The sequence below is a fragment of the Periplaneta americana genome, chromosome 13 (assembly GCF_040183065.1).
Source record: "Periplaneta americana isolate PAMFEO1 chromosome 13, P.americana_PAMFEO1_priV1, whole genome shotgun sequence".
In the NCBI taxonomy this organism is placed as follows: Eukaryota; Metazoa; Arthropoda; class Insecta; order Blattodea; family Blattidae; genus Periplaneta; species Periplaneta americana.
The window spans coordinates 166,418,908-166,434,301 of record NC_091129.1 but is presented as its reverse complement, the minus strand read 5'-3'; the positions used below and the strand labels follow the sequence as shown (position 1 = coordinate 166,434,301).

At 33.9% G+C, this 15,394-nt stretch overlaps 1 protein-coding gene across 1 annotated transcript in view; it reads right to left on the bottom strand.

The window, feature by feature from the left end:
* The window catches only part of LOC138712618 (uncharacterized), a 512,597-nt gene extending 497,863 nt beyond the window's left edge, over window positions 1-14,734 (bottom strand). The window contains exon 1 of the mRNA XM_069844586.1: window positions 13,523-14,734. Within this exon, the coding sequence (XP_069700687.1) occupies window positions 13,523-13,580 (58 nt within the window). The 5' untranslated portion in view covers window positions 13,581-14,734. The remainder of the gene's footprint in view (window positions 1-13,522) is intronic.
* Window positions 14,735-15,394: the final 660 nt, after the last annotated feature.

Genomic DNA, 15,394 nt, shown 5'->3' with positions numbered 1-15,394 from the left:
ATGAAAACAAACATACCGCTCGTGTATCGTACATTATTTTGTGCGAAGATCGTTTATTACATACCTGAAAAACGAATTTCTAATTACTTGCAATGAAATCTCCATCTTGGTTTCTGTTCAATGACGGCAACTTTTAAAAACTAAAATATCTATCTTCAACATTGTTGCTATAAAATGTTTTTTGTGTTTACTATATTTCAGCAGGCCTTGATATACGTCTGTCTTTTTTTCCCCCCCAGTCTATAAATGCGAACTTAAAACAAACGGTAAGGTTATGTAATGATTTATTTTTCATTTCAATATTTTAACAATATTATTTATATAACATATTGCAGTAATAACATCGGCATCTGGAATCTTGTTGATCTTTTCACGGCTTCCTTAATGTTACTTGAATTACAAATGCAGTAACTTTTGTGGTGTTGTAGAGTTTACTTAATTTTTGCAAATATTTAAAAACAATAATTAACAGTGCAATTTAGGTGAAATTGCAGTGGTAAGTTTCCAATTTATAATTATTACTATGTCTCTAAAAATAATATGTTAAAAGCCTAAAGCAGTAAAATGAATATGGCGCTTAAGCGGTAAGAAGAGGAAAATTGTTATGTGTGTTACGTTGGGAATACTGAATGTGGTATTTCACACTTCCCGCGTATTGGTTCTGTGCGGAAAACAAGCAAATACGCACGATCTCGCACAAAAGATATTTTCATTTCTTCATAGCACACGCCCACTCGTCAATTTGTGTAGAAGGCACATAATACATACGCCCTATAATATAATAAAAGTCTTTGTCACCTCCCTCCCTTTGTTGATTATGTAAATTGCTGTTACTAATTTGTTGCTAAAGTCATTGATTTCATCTTATTATTATAATTAAAGCTTTTTATATTCGATTTTTCATAAGTGAAATACATTGTGAATTGGGACAGCTTCTGTATCAATATAAAATTCAACTGTCTTCATTCTTTATTTATAAAATAACCTTCTAACAGCTACAACTTTTTGCTGCATATTAGATACAGAAAAACACTGTTGATATAAGAATTAAAAAAACAAAATTGTGGTCGCAAAATACATAACAGGTTTTTATTTCTTATATTCTCCTCAATGATATACAGGACGATTAAATTTAAGTAGGTGTAACTACACGTAAGATTGTATCTCAAAATATTTGGAGAAGTATGATACCTTGATTTAATAATTCCCAAATCGAAGGAAGTCTTTGCCTGTTACGTGATCTGGTGGAACACATTTACAACTTGAAGATTTGCGTCTTGAGGAATCATTTCAAATACTGTATATGAAATTAAAACACAACTATAATTCATTCGGCTTAGTTTTACACTTCAGCGTGTTATTATCCGATAGACTGGTACACGGATTGTTATACCTGTTTTCTTTAAAGATGGGACATGGCACTTTAGCGGGCGAGTTTGGAACTACAGCGCTATTTTGCCAATATGGACTACCACGCTGTCAGCTGATGGGATTGAAGTTAGATGGCTGACGTTAAAACATTCATTGACAATTTACGCGAACGTAAAAAACAATACAAACATCGACAGACAATGAAAGACGAAACGTACCAATGCTAACATCACAGTCAGAAGCTCGATACGTAGGGAATATGCATCTATAGATAGTTGCTAGCCACTAGGATCGCTATTATCGCCTCATCACAGATAATGCGAAATAGTACCGGCACAGTCTATTGTTCCTAGTACCACAGTCTACTATATACAGTCGCGAAGCTTGAGGTGATTTTTTGCAAATCTCGTGATAAAGCATTCCAAGCGGTTAGCAACTAGAAACAATAGACTGTCCACGGTCGACTTTGGACTGTGTCGTATTTCCATCGAGTGCTAGCTCGTTGCGTATTTCACATTGATGCTTGTGAAATGTTCATTATTGGTTGTAATGAAAATGTTAATGGCTAAAATACAATAATCGGAATAATAATATTTTACTAGAGACGTAGAAAAATTAAGTTTGTTTTAGTGAAATTTATTGATCACGTTTTATTTTCAATTCTGGTGGGATTATTATTGCTTAGGCCTACTTTTTCTTCAAAGGATATGTTTAATTATAGCTGTTAATTTTGTTGTTATTTTTATTTGTTACTTTACTAGAGACGTAGAAAAAGTCTGTTACAATAAAATTTACTAATCACGTTTTATTTCCAATTCTGGTGTGATTATTATTGCTTAACCTCATCCCACTTTGTTAACTACGTAAGCCTACACTACAAGTACCGGTACACGTAAGTTACTCCATTAATTCATATTTCCATTATTATTGTTGTAAAGGGAAATGCAAATTAATATTTATTGGTTTCATAGTTAATTATCGCCATAATCTTGAATGAGTGAAGCGATTATAGTAAATTTCAGTTCGTTTTGCACAAACAAACATATTAACCTATCTCTTCCAGGTATCTTCGAGTTTATGGTGGAATTTAATATACTTCATTAAAATAATAAATTAACTTTATGCATTTAATATTTCAATAATGGAAGGAAGGTGTTAATTTTTCCAAAAGAACACAACGAAAGTGTAATATATTTTGTCGTACTAGGAGAGAGATCTGCGATGATGAGGCGATAGTAGCGATCCTAGTGGTGGGCAACTACCCATGGTTGCATTTTTACTACATATTGAGCTTCGCGACTGTATATAGTAGACTGTGGTAACTTTGTGTGCACAATAAATGTAGCAAAGAGAGTTATTGAGCACTCACCACGTCAGAACTGTAACTTTGGCAATCAACCGTTGTCACCATAGCAACAGGCCTACCACGCTATGTGACAATCAGTTGTTTTTCCGATCACAGCGCTAATGTCATGTCCCATTTAAAGGAAAAAAAAAAAAAAAAAAAAAAAAACAGGTATAGTCTACGGTCGTGACACGACCCAAATATGGGTCGCCGTGGCTTTCGGGATGGGTCACCGCAGTTTCCCGAAAAAAATAAAATAAAATATGTCATTTTAAATTAGGAACTTTTACAGAATTACGTTCTTACAAACAACAAAGAAAACACCATAATGTCTGTCGTATAAAATAATAATTAATTTGTATAGTTATTTAAACGGTATTATTGCATTGCCAGTAGCACTTTTTAACTTCAAAACCCCTTGCGATACTATTAATAAATTAATAGAAAGTTGATTTGATTTGTAAAAGTATTTTTGCTTCTATTATTTGAAGTGTAAAATCCACGAATCGTTCATTATTATTTACACACAGAATACTTGATAAATTTTACAGAAGAAAGATTTCGTCCAAAGGGCTGGAGTCGGGAAAAGTATCTAAAACGCTCATTTATTTCCGCGTTGAATAGCAATAATTAAGCGTTGACGCAAATAAGTAGTGCAACGGCGATCACCAGTAATGGAGATCAAAATTTGGCCGATTTGACATACGAAAACTTTGGCATTGTAAAATATTTATATAGGTACTAAACAAACACATTATGTATGATAATACGTTAAAACGTATGAAACTAAGAACTTTTATTTATGTAGACCTACTGTGTTGGTTTTATGTGAGGACGGCAATGAACCTTCGGCTTCCTTCAAAATCATTTGTAAGTAAGTAAATGTAGTAGCCTATCTATTAAAACTTCAGAAGTTGAAAGTAATGTGGATGAAGAATGAAAAATCTTAAGATTTATATTCAAATATCCATTGAACTATTCTAGCAAATTTCATGTATTTTATAATGCATACTGTTTAACAAAAACCAGATTTGGTTGAGTGAAGATATTCACAATTCGTAAAAAGAGGATGCATTCTTTACAACAAAAGCAAGAATGATCCAAAGTTATATAATATAAATGCAGACTTTAAACATTTAAACACTCGTAATGAAATTCCAGGAACCAGTAGCATGAATTATTATTGGAAGAATTAAGGAAAAGGAAGGAACCTTTTTTATGAAATTGAAGACGAAACTCTCTTAGCCAACGTGCTTTAAGAATTCACAATTCAATGCAGATAGCAAAAATCTACAAACGGAAGGAGGCAATTGGACACAAAATGATGGTGATGATAATAATAATAATAATAATAATAATAATAATAATAATAATAATAATAATAAATAGCTTAGCTTATCACTTTCCAAGCACAAGAACAATGACCAGAAATTGATGAAGTCTATATTTTTAATGAATTGTATCGGTACTGCGTCACATAATGTAAGCATTCATATCACCAACATTCTTCCCTCTACCGCCTCATCTCCAGCCATCATCTCATAACAAACAATACGTACTAGTACCACTACTACTACTACTACTACTACTACTACTACTACTACTACTACTACTACTACTACCACTACTACTGCTGCTGTAATAATCATGGACTTAGATCAATGAATATCGACATGAATATCGTACTCGAAGACAAAAGTCTATTTTCCCATTAATTGAGCCTAAATGTCATACAAGTGCAGCTCTTAAACATGGTGCTAGTTTCGGCCCAGGACTTTATAATAAAATTACAAACCATTTTCCAAATTTGAAATATTTTAAAATTGAAGCTTTTGAAAAAGAAATTTGTAAAATTATCCATGATATACAATATTAACAAATGTATTTTTTACCTTTTATTTCTGTCGGCTATATTCATGTTTTTATTGAATATCACTGGCTTCTGTCGGATTGTCAGTTTATAATACATTAATTAGAGCTTAACCTGAGCTAAGTACACTTAACACACATAGATTTAAGAAACAAATCAGATTAATTATTTAATTGTTTAAGCCAATTGAGTTAAAATTGTTACTCTAATATTCATGTACTTCTGTATTTTCTATTTGTATATAGACCCTGTTATTACATGCTGTATGTATTTTAGCATTTATTAATGTTATTGTGCTCAATGAACTCTCGTAATTTTGTGATATATTTTGTATAACTGATCTGAACTGCGCCCGAGCACGAGCTTCTGCTCTTTCGGGCTGCAATGCCTAATGTAGCTCAAGTGTATAGTATTAATAAATATTATTATTATTATTATTATTATATTAATGTGTATTTTTCTCTCTTTTTCTCTTTCTTCTTTATTCTTGCCCTTGTGTTGTATTTATTGGTTTAAATTAAGTTACTTACTGTATTTAGTAAACTTTATGTTATATTATTGACTAAGACCACACCGTACACGAGCCTGGCTCTTACGGTAGTGGCTAGAAACATTTTTGTTTTATAAATGTAATTTGTACTCACTAGCTAGCTATTTAAATAAATAAAATAGATAAATAATTGTTTACAGCTTCACATAGTTTTGCATTTTCTCGGTTTGCCAACATTCCGTTTTCCATTTAGTTAGTAACCTATGTTTAAAATGAACTTCGATTTGGTATTATTCTCACTTGTTAAGATACGTTAATCTGAATTCCGTAATTTCATGCATAATAATATGTAACTCGGCTTGTATTTATTCCTTACTTTGATTTCATAATACAGCAGTGCAACTAACGATACTCGACATATTCGTTGGTGAGCTAATTTTGGATCACGCAAAATGACATTCCTTTAAACCTCAAAACAGGCCTATTACACATTACTGTAATACAGTTCTTCATTTAGTATATTACGTGTAAAACTGTTTTGATATGTGCAAAAATCGGCACTTGAAATTATTAATAAAATATTACAATGCGTTCGTCACCAATAAGTTTCTAATCTTCCAAGTAAGAACAGCATTAAACAAGCAAATTGTACAGTGGAGGGACTGTCCATCACAAGTTTTACTCGTTCGGGGTAATTTATGTAACGTTTCATGTTCACTTTTATTATTAAATACATTATTTTTTTATAAAATTTCCATCAAAAACTGAAGAATATATTATTGCCTGCGGTACTTCTGAATTTCCAGTGAACCTAAGCACGGTATAATGAGTTTCCGCAACGTTATGGTTTCATTTTGGCGAAAGTCGATACGCGAGATATATTTTAATCATCTTTGCCTTACGTCCTATAAAACTGCACCAAACCATTTAAATTTACATAAGATTTTCGAATCTTCTGACTGTGATATTCCCAACATATACAGATTGACGATGTTAATACATTTAGGAGGATCCAGAAAGTAGAGTGTAATGTTTCGATGCGCAGTAAACGAGGATTGTTGTAGATGGGATAAAATACAATTAAGTAGCTAAGCTTGCGTACTTTTATAAAAGTCTGGACCCATTATTTTGTGAAATTAACATAACTCCGTTACTTACATAATAAATAACATACAATAGCGAATTTGTTACGGAAATATACAAGATTACTTTGCTGTAAAATTCGCGAGATGAGTGTCAGCATTCTTTTCTCACGCAAGTAATTTTAAAGTTTGACAGGCCACGCATACATTTTAGTCGCGCTTTGCTTTGACAGTCAGCTCTAGACACAACTTTTGACTCGCGTGTGAATGCCCATAAAATATTTCTTTCTCTTGAACAATTTGCTTTCATAGTGCTGTTGTTACTTAACATGAAATAAAGTCAAGAACGTCATTGACGACAAATGCATTTCAATATTGTTATCAATTTCAAGTGGTGATTTTCGCAAATAACGAAATAATATTACACGTGATTTTACTTACTTACTTACAAATGGCTTTAAAGGAACTCGGAGGTTCATTGCCGTCCTCACATAAGCACGCCATCGGTTCCTATCCTGAGCAATATTAACTCAGTCTCTACAATCATATCTCACATCCCTCAAATCCATTTTAATATTATCCTCCCCAAAGGTTTTTCCCCTCCCGTCTCTCAAGTAACACTCTATATGCATTTCTGGATTCGCCCATACGTGCTATATACCCTGCCCATCTCAAACGTCAGGATTTAATATCCCTAATCATGTCAGATGACGAATATAATGCGTGTAGTTCTGCGTTGTGTAACTTTCGCTATTCTACTGTAACCTCATCCCTCTTAGCCCCAAATATTTTCTTAAGCATCTTATTCTCAAACAGCCTTAGATTCTGTTCTTTTCTCAAAGTGAGAGTCCAAGTTTCACAACCATACAGAACAACCGGTAATATAACTGTTTTATAAACTCTAACTTTCAGGTTTTTTTAGAGCAGACTGGATGACAAAAGCGTCTAAACAGAATAATACCAGGCATTTCTCATATTTATTCTGTGTTTAATTCCCTCCCGAGTGCCATTTACATTTGTTACTGTTGCTCCAAGATATTTGAATTTTTCCACCTTTTCAAAGGATCAATTTTTAATTTTTACTACACGTGATATACTAAATGAAAACTTGTTACGGCAATATGTGAATAATTAATTACAATTTAATATAATTCAAATCAGATATTTTATTTTTGTGTGCAAAGTAAAAGACGTAAGCTTCTGTTCTTATTCGGCAGCAGAGCAAATTATTTCATTTATGAATGCGCTTCAAATGACGCATGTATCATCTTAAGACGCCGATTTATTTCTTTCTGTTCACTTTCTCGGCATTTCATCGAGCTTGATAAAGCCTTCGGTTTATAAAATTACTAATCGTACCTGAAAATCTTGATTTGCATTACTAATCGTACTTACATAAAATAGAAAGAAATTGGATCGAGGGCATGTTTTTACTGCTTTACAACAAGCAAAAGATTATGTCTATTCGTAAAATTAAAACATGGCATAACCACAGTCTAGTATATACAGTCACGAAGCTCAATAGGTAGTAAATAATAATAATAATAATAATAATAATAATAATAATAATGATTTATTTTAGCTGGCAGAGTTAAGGCCGTAAGGCCTTCTCTTCCACTCAACCAGCAAAAAGTGTATATACATATGCATGAACTTACAAAGAATTCAACAATTTGATTTAGATGAGAGTTACATGTATACAAGAGTTATTTACGAATTAAACAACAAAATACTATGAACTATTAATTAAACACTGAAATAAACTGTGTAGCAGAATTAAACTAAAATACATAGAATGTTAATATATTTCAAATAATATTAGATAATAGAAAGAGATTATTACGAGACAATTAAAATACAGCACAATCAGGATGATGTCTAAAGAAAAAAGTAACAAAGTAGTCAGTGATAGTTTAAATCAGTATGATTGGAGTGAAATGCTAATAAGGTTATCTTTTAAGCTGTTCTTAAAGGTGTTTATTGTCTTGCAGCCCCTAATACTTTGTGACAAGGAATTCCATTGACGCGAGGTGGATATTGTAAAAGATGATGAATAACAAGATGTTCTATGTAGAGGTATACTTAGCGTGCCACAGATAAGTGATATGGTATTTACGTCGTGGTTAGAGTATAGATAAGAGAAACGAGACGAAAGGTAATTTGGTGTTGAGGTGTGCAGAATTCGAAAGAGTAAAGACAAAGAGTGTAAAGTTCTGAGTTCTTTTAAGTCGGAGCCACGAGAGACTTGCGAAGGACGGTGATATGTGATCATACCGTCGGATGTTGCACACGTATCTGACGCACATATTCTGAGCTCGCTGTAACTTGACTGACAATTCAGAACTTAGGTCACTTAACAAAACGTCACAATAATCGAAGTGCGGCGTTACTAGGGTTTGCACTAGGGTAAGTTTTAGTTGCTGGGGCAAGAAGTTTCTCAAGCGACTCAAACAGTGAATGGAGGAACAGATTTTTTTTATCGTTTCTTTAACTTGAAAATTCCAACTTAGATTATTATCAAAAAAGAAGCCATCCATAGATAGTTGCTAACCGCTAGGATCGCTAATATCGCCTCATTAAAGACAATGCGGTGAAGTACCGGCACAGTCTATTGTTTAGCACCCTCACAACTCAAGCTTCGTTACTGTATATAGTATACTGTGGTATAACATATAATAAGACCTACGTTAAAATTCATTTCGTTATGAATTCTGGAATATTCTATTTGAATGACGATATATTTAAATTAACAATTTAATTAATCTTTCTTATTCTAAAAATTAGAATTTACTAAATAGATTGGTTCGACGGCAGCGTTGAAACTTATATTCCCGTGTTGTTATAATACTTGTAAATTGAATTTATTGTTATTTTGATCACATTTCGAAAGGATTGCCTATGCAATTCTCAAACTGACAACAAAGTGATACTTTCGTTACTATGAGGTTAGCAAGGGATAAATTGTTACAAATATTTGCGCCTTGGAAGGGATTTGTACCGAGGACCCTAGCTTCCACACAATGTTGAAGCCGTCGCGTGAAGTACGGACAGCGATCGCTTGTATGTTTCATCGAAATAGTCCACGACAACTTTATATCAAAAGCTCTACAATACTTCATCAAAGTACAGGGACATCATTTTATTTTTACTAATATTTTTAATATTGACCTGGCTATACATTTGTATTAACGGTTGAAAACAGAAAACACCGTTTGCTACCCCTTCCACGAACGGAGTTCGATGATACTGACATAAAATATAAACAAATAACTTTACTAGGTACAGAAGGGGAGAAAAATACTTCGTCCATTTACGTAAACTAGGAAATGTCGCAACTTTGAGTTTGATAATTTTCATTGGGTTTTTGTTTAATCAAAATACAGTACAGTACTAACAATAAGTGTTTTTACTCACGAACTGAATTATCCATGCGAACGTATTCATTATGCAGTGTATATTATACTATCTACAGCACATTAGCGTACAATGTAGAGAATGAAGTTAAATTGAAAAATAATCATAATATGGATATTTAAACACATTTTTGAAAATGGTGGCCGTTCATTTCGATACAGGCTTCAGTTTTTTTGTGCATATTATCGCACTATAGACTATTGCATCTAATTCCAATTACCAGTTTCGTCCTTCGTACTAGTAACTCATGTTGAAATAATTCTGTACCTAGTCTATAGAAGAGTACCTTACGTATTGTAAATTCAATCTTCACGAAAATGATTCAATATTGAAAGCTCTTTCGTCACTGGAAAACGCGGACATATTTTTGGAACGTTCTGTTTACTATGACCGTAAGACTACTATGACTGTATATCTGTGTGGAGGACGGTTGAACTTCATTAGTAGGAGGGGTGAGAGTGAAGTACATTAAAAAACTCAGGTACAATAAAAATTGAAGTAAAATAAAATGATGTCCCTGTATAATTTAATCTATCTTAACTTGCGATGAAAGAGTAATGGAACGGAGAAAAATTCTCTCCGGCGCCGGGATTTGAACCCGGGTTTTCAGCTCTACGTGCTGACGCTTTATCCACTAAGCCACACCGGATTCCACCCAGGCGTCGGAAGAATCTTCTCAGTTTTAAGTTCCAACTCTTGGGTTCCCTCTAGTGGATAAAGCGTCAGCACGTAGAGCTGAAAACCCGGGTTCAAATCCCGGCGCCGGAGAGAATTTTTCTCCGTTCCATTACTTTTTCATCGTATGATGACGCAGAATATCTGCATGGAAATATCATATGTACTTCGATACATTATAATAATATATATCTTAACTTGGCTGAATTGTAACTCAAACAATCGAGAAATGTACTTTTCATTCCCTTTGTATGAGTTTACATCCTGTCTTATTATTTGGAGTTCTTACAACTAACAGAAAAAATACAGCAAATTAGTACAGTTCAGTATAATTTAAGAGTTTAACGTCATACAACTTGCTGCGAACTTTTTTTCCGTTTTTACGTCATTTCATACACGCAGAAGCAGCCGGAGTTTCGGAACTACGCATCAGGATCTTGTTAACGGATTCAATAGGGATATCTTATGCCAAGTTTTACCGTTAGGTGGCAGGAGCGTTCCATGCGGCATAATATGTTGTAGGGCTATATTATGTCATATGCTACAGGTGATTATGTCCTCCCGCATGTTGGTTTCTGTGTGTGTCAAAATTATATTTATAATTATGTTGTATAGTCTAGTAGACTATAATTTAATATAATTCAGTATTTTCTTATCTCATAATTTAATTTAATATATAATAAATAACAGCGTAAACTTGTATAATACAGAGCGATTCCTTTAAGAGATGGATGGGGAAATCTATAGTATGTAGAATATAGGTACGAGTAAATTGAATATTCATGATTCTAAACAAGAACACGATATGCAGCCACCAATGTGTTTTTTTCCATAGGGAAGGGACTATCGAGATTGAATTCCTCGCATTTTTTTTCTCTAGTTACAGAAAGATCAAATGCTATGTTTGATAATATGATATAATATGATCGCAGCAGTATCACGATTATTTCTGTGTTTTGTAGCTTAAGGACATGCAGTTTTGAATACTATGTAGGATGATTTTGAAAATTTGAAGTGAAAACATGGCTTTAATTCTACAGCACATTAAAAACTTATTCACGAAATGGATTTCACTATGGATCGTCCTGGATAATAAATATATCCCAGTTAATCGAGAGTTTACTGCAGGCGTAAAATACTGGCATAAATTTCGGAGACTCCTAGAAGTACTGAATATAATCTAATTGTGCCGAGGTTGCATATCTTTTTATTAATTTTTTCTTTTCCCTCTTCCAAAATAGAACTGTAGCCAACAATTCCTTACTTGAAGTAGTTATTTTTGTTTAATAGCTAGCACTTTCGAGGTGCAATTTAATGAGTTAAATTTTTTAAGGTTTAAAACATATATTCAGAATTTGAAAGCCATGTTGGTCCGACAAGTTAACAAATTTAAAGAAATAAATATCAAAAGTCCTTCAATAACTGTCTATTCAAAATACAAAATATTACATAGGTTACATGAACGTATTTTTGACTAGCGCTTTCGCCATTATAATAGCATCTTCAGGTCAGACTTGCGTGATGTTAAGCTTTTCATGTAAAGACGTAGATGGACAAGTAACATCGAAATGTGTTAAGGTACATGACGTGAAAATATAAAAATACAATGATAAGAAAAACAAGTAAAATTTGACTTATGAACAGTCGAATATATATGACAGTTGAACCTTCATGAGGTCTCAAAAATTAATACATAAAAGTATTTGGAGTTAAAGCCTGCAGAAACATGTATGCAGCTTATAGATCAAAATTTGTTTAAAAATTGAAGTCTAACTGTCATACACATATATACAGACGTGGACAAATTATTAGCAAAATTGAAGATTTTTATTATATATTTTTACAAAATATGATTCTTCAATTTAGACTACAGTTGACATTTTTGTGTGTTTCCAAATTATTAGCAAAATTGAAGATTTGTATTGTATATTTTTCAAAATTTAACTCCTCAATTTGGACTACATTTGACATTTTTGCATATTTACAAATTATTAGCAAAACTGAAGGTTTTTATTGCATATTTTTACAAAATTCGATTCTTCAATTTGGACTACAGTTGACAATTTGGATATTTTCAAATTATTAGCAAAACTGAAAATTTTTGTTTTATATTTTTACAAAATTTGACTCTTCAATGCAGTTGACATTTTTGCTAATTTACAAATTATTACCAAAATTGAAGATTTTTATTGTATATTTTTACAAAACTTGACTCTTCAATTTAAACTACAGTTGACATTTTTGCATATTTCTGTCTACTGTAATGATGGAAATATCCAAAATTGTCAACTGTAGTCTAAATTGAAAAATCAAATTTTGTAAACAGAATTATCATAAAAATCGTCAATTTTGTTAATAATTTGTCTACGTCTGTATATATTCCACTGTTCATAAGTCAAATTTTACTTGTTTTTCTTATCATTGTATTTTTATATTCTCACGTCATGTACCTTAACACATTTCGATGTTACTTGTCCATCTACGTCTTTATATGAAAAGCTTAATATCACGCAAGTCTGACCTGAAGATGCTATTATAATGGCGAAAGTGCTAGTCAAAGATACGTTCATGTAACCTATGTAATATTTTGTATTTTGAATAGACAGTTATTGAAGGACTTTTGATATTTTTTTCTTTAAATATATTCAGAATATTTCGGGATCTGAATGAAGACAAAAGGCTTTCCCTTGTTTTTACATATAGGAACACAGCAAAAATTTGGCTTTTTCAACTGTTTTTAAGAGTATTTAATGCACTAATATACTACGTAAATCCTCAATGTTTATATACCGGAAAAAACAAATGCACACGCAAAACGCGCTCTCTGTTGGTGTTAGTACAGGATATCCCTATAGATTAAACATGCATTCTGTCGTGATAGAGGCGATGCTATGCTCCGAAACGTTTTGGATGTACCTGGGTCTATAACACAGTGTAAAAACCCAAAAATGTGACACCACTTCTATTATACTTCTTCAGTACAGCAGAGGACATCAATAACAGCACATATGCGTGTTACTACAGAATCTGAATCGAATACAATGGTTACAGAACACCGTAAAATGCATGTTAAACGCATATCGCCGCGCCCGGATCGACATAATTAGTACACAAAGCAAAAGTTAGTCATAGAATATTTATACGTAATACAGTTACATAATGAAAGCGTATACTAGCCAATTAATCAGGTAGTTCAAAGAAAACGCTGTCGCGGGGGTTATTTCAAGGGCAAGACAACGAAAAGAGAGGTTGTCACAATGGAATATTGACAATACCTGTGTAACACCAAGCTGGCCAGACCACTGGACTGACCGTGTCCAATTCCCTCATCATATAGAGGCGCTACTCTTCCTCCGGGAGGTCGCGGGCAGTGGCGGCGGCTGGTGACAACTATGTTGCGGCCAACTTGACAGAACAAGATCCGTATCTATAGCAGCGATGACTCAGCAGCCACAACCATATTTCATATAGTTTTATTTCTAGTATATTTATTGGCCTTTTGACCCACATAAAACGAATAATAATAATAATCTTTATCCTTAAAGAAACTGCCAACGTACACTGTACTGCAACTTATATTTCAAGTTAATGAATTCTGATCTTATTTGCGTGTTATAGAAATATTTCACTCGATATCTCACAAACGCATATGAAAATGATTGTCATTAAATCTTAACGTCACTCTCAGAAAGTCTGAACACAACACAATGTTTAGCACATTGTTTCTCGGGTATGTAGTAATTATGTTAACAAGAGGTTCATAGATTCTTTTTATTATGATTATTACCAGTACAACATGGAGTCGTGTTTTAACTCGGGTTTCCCAACACTCACAAGACCACGTCTTTTTAGTATGCAAATTGGTAGATTAAACAAAGCTGACATATTTGTTCTGTAGGTCCTTGCTAACAACATCCAGTACCTACTAGTCAAGAGAGTGAACCTTCCAAAACTTGGGATTATCGGCACTCTTTTACATCACTATTAGACAAATCTTAATTTCCACAAACACTCAGTATCAATTGGTCACTTTTTTTGGGAACGATGCACACGATGTTATGTGGATGTCAAATTTTAAAAACGATCACTTCTTCAGTTCTGCCGTAATACACATTCTGTATTCGGATTGGTTAATCTAGAAATATATCGCTACACGATGTCTCATTCATTGAAGAAATGCACAACCCGCTTCTGATTTGCTGTTGACAATGAGTACAAACACAGGAAACACTCGTACGCAATGAGGAAAAACACGTGAATGTAAAAGTCGTTCGCCACACACGCTAACACAGTTGGCAAGTGAAGTTATAGTGTAATCCCTTCGTTAAAAGTTGACTGCAGATTTGTAGTGCTCACTGCTTCGCAAGTCCTCGGAACCACAGGTGAAAAAAATGCACTCGATGTTGAATTTAGGTTATGTTCGGCGCTCCGCACCTTTGCACCTGTCCGAGCAACTCCGTCTGCCACAAACGAATGAGAATGCGTCCCGTGAAGCTTTCGTTCCAAGGTGCAGTGGTTAGTACACGGTAAATAGCGACCGCGGAGGAGGGGGACCCGGGAGGGGGAAGGGAGAAGGGTAGAGCAAGGTAGAAAACAAGTGCGAAGCGTTCAGCAGCAGAAGCACTGGGAGCTCGTCACATGCAGAGGGAGATGTTGAATGGGGACTCGCGTCGGAGAGAAGGAGATGCCCTATGACCGACCCCGAAGAAGATGTGATGAGAGCAGTTCAGGGCAAGAGAAGAAGGCGTTATTTCCAACCAACCAGACCGAGCAATGCGTTTGACCACGTTCTCCCCCCTCCCCAAAAACCCCTTCTTCCTGGGCCATCACCTCGCGGGCAGGTACATCAGACAGAGACAAAGGTAACAGTGGGCGAGGACGGTGTTCGCACTAGAGACAATGTGCTCAAGAAGTTGTGTGATAACTCATAAACGACACGCTTTCAAGTCCTCAAATTAATGAGACCTGAAATTTTAAAAATTATTTGGCAATTGCCAATAGAGCAAGTTTCCTTTCTCAGTTACCATGGTAATTCATAAACCAGGAGAAATTAATCTGTATATCGAAATTTAACTCTTAACCCGCATTAAGGTTTTCATCCTACAATAAGTAATACGTTTGTGTGAGTTACGTAAGTGAAATAAAAT